Below are 2,180 nucleotides of genomic sequence, written 5' to 3' on the forward strand. Positions count from 1 at the left end.
TTATATAAAAATATATCAAATTTTAATCTGCAGTTTAGTCATTAAAAATGTGTCATGATTTTACGAGGGTAAAAAAAATAATGTCACACTGATGATGTAGAAGTCTCAAAAACTCACAAAAACACTTGTATCAAATACAATACGCTGGACGTCAAAGGGTTAAAATGCAGTTTTTCATGCTTGATTCCAGGTCAGAGTAGAGGATGCACAACATTAACACATCAAGAGGAGGGATTATGTTCTTGAATCTCACTGGGCTTGCTGCTCACAGTGAAAGGAAGAAAAATCCAGTGCAGCTGACTGCCACTAGATGTCAGCCCTTGATGATGTTAAAAGTTGTTTCTCAGAAGTGTGAACCTCCTTCTCTTCTCCCCCAGTCTCCTCTCTCCCTCCCCCTTCTTCATTCCATCTTTTTTCTCTCTGTCCCTTCCCATCCACTCCCCCCACTCTCTCTCTCTCTGAACCTCAGAGCGCGCTATATAAAACATCCCTCCACACTCAGATATACAAACACCTCCGTTCCCACCACAGCGCCTCCGAACCCTGCATCAGAAAATACCCCAGTACTCACTTGAAGCGTTTGAACAGCAGACACCTGACCCTTCCTGAATGAGCTGGAGAAGACTCCTTTCTTCTCCCGCATCTCTGGACCGTCTTCTTCACTCTTTATTTCTCCTCAAGTTTGGCAGCTGATAACGGCTCAATCAGAAGGAGATTTGTTTGTTTGTTTGCAGCAGCTGAGAAAATCAAGGACTGTTTGACATGAGGAGAGACGTTCCACAAAGAGGCATGAAGACCACATGTCTGTGGACTGCCGCCGTGCTGCTGTCAGTCATCTCTCTGGTGAGTTAAATACTATTTTGATTTGACCTTTTTTTAAATTCTCACATTGTGTAATATCTCTGTGATTAATGTTAGCAGTTTTCATAAAAAGACATTTCTACAAGTGAGTTTCAGTTAAATCATCAAACAAGCTGGAATTGATCATTTTGAGGTCACGTTGCTGTCTCATAGTGTGGCCAATCTAATAATATAGTCATTTCAGACACATGTGATCTGCCTTATAGTACAGTTTTTAAGTCCCAGGATGATCAGTTTTCCAACATATCTATGCATTAACTCATTAACATCAAGATGAATTAACCAATCTCAGCATAAACACAAACTATGCAAATCCAAATCTGCATCTTGACAAATCCACCCGCACACAGTCCCGCTGGATATTTCTCCCTCAGCACTATTCATTCAATCCTCGCTTTGCATTTCCCCCCCTTTTTTTTTTCCTCCCATTTACAGATGTGGTCCAATAAGAATATATTTGGCAGTACGGCGGGGAACAGCCTGAGCCCATTATGGCAAACATACCAGAATGCTCCCAACTCAATGCCTTGACAGTTTGTGACAACCCAATTCCTTTAATCCTTGAAGAGACAGTAACCCCTCACCCGCTGATAAATCTGTCAACAAAGCAATCAAAGCAGAACAGGAGCCACTCCTCTCTCTAACAAAAATTCCATAAACTTAATCCCCACAAACTTGACTGGCCTTAAAAAGCTCCCGTGGTGTTATCTGTGTTTAATTTGCATAGTGATGGAAAGAAGTCAATTACTATTAATTATTCTCTACAACTTAATACCCATTATCGAATTGAATTCACCGTCTTGAAAACCATAAACTCAATTTCACAGCTGACTAAGCGCACTAATCATTTCACCCCTCCCACTTTTTTTGGCTTTATGGAGCCCTTCCTGCTTTAAAGGAAAACAATTCATCGATTTCAGAAGCAACAACATTAACAAACACGGATTCCCACCACCCTGTCATGATGTAAAGACAAACAATCATTAACTATGTGAGATATATGTACAACAGCATCATGGTAGTGCGAGTTGATCTCATAGCATCACTTGACAGGAGTGTGTTTTTTTCCAGACTGAGCTGCCAAATTGCTTCGCTATGCTTTAATGGGATGATCATAATTGTTTCGTACTTGGTGCATCCTAAGCTTTTGCCTGCAGCTCCTTCAACAGATTGACAGACCCATGGGAACCTCACAAACTTATTTTGGCCGCCTTTGAACCAAGTCGTGTGTGAAATAATATGATTATGCATTTTTCCTCTGGGTAAGTTGGAAAACTGGTGGCTAGATCCCCCCCTCCTTCTTCTTCAAACTGCCCCCC

At 41.3% G+C, this 2,180-nt stretch overlaps 1 protein-coding gene across 1 annotated transcript in view; it reads left to right on the top strand.

The window, feature by feature from the left end:
- Positions 1–477: 477 nt before the first annotated feature.
- Positions 478–2,180, top strand: part of LOC102202553 (neurexophilin-1) — a 16,133-nt gene continuing 14,430 nt past the window's right edge. Inside the window, exon 1 of the mRNA XM_005751477.1 lies at positions 478–843. Coding sequence (XP_005751534.1) covers positions 763–843 — 81 coding nt within the window. The 5' untranslated portion in view covers positions 478–762. The remainder of the gene's footprint in view (positions 844–2,180) is intronic.

The sequence above is a fragment of the Pundamilia nyererei genome, unplaced genomic scaffold (genome assembly GCF_000239375.1).
Source record: "Pundamilia nyererei isolate P.nyererei 1_Seehausen unplaced genomic scaffold, PunNye1.0 scaffold00313, whole genome shotgun sequence".
NCBI lineage: Eukaryota > Metazoa > Chordata > Actinopteri > Cichliformes > Cichlidae > Pundamilia > Pundamilia nyererei.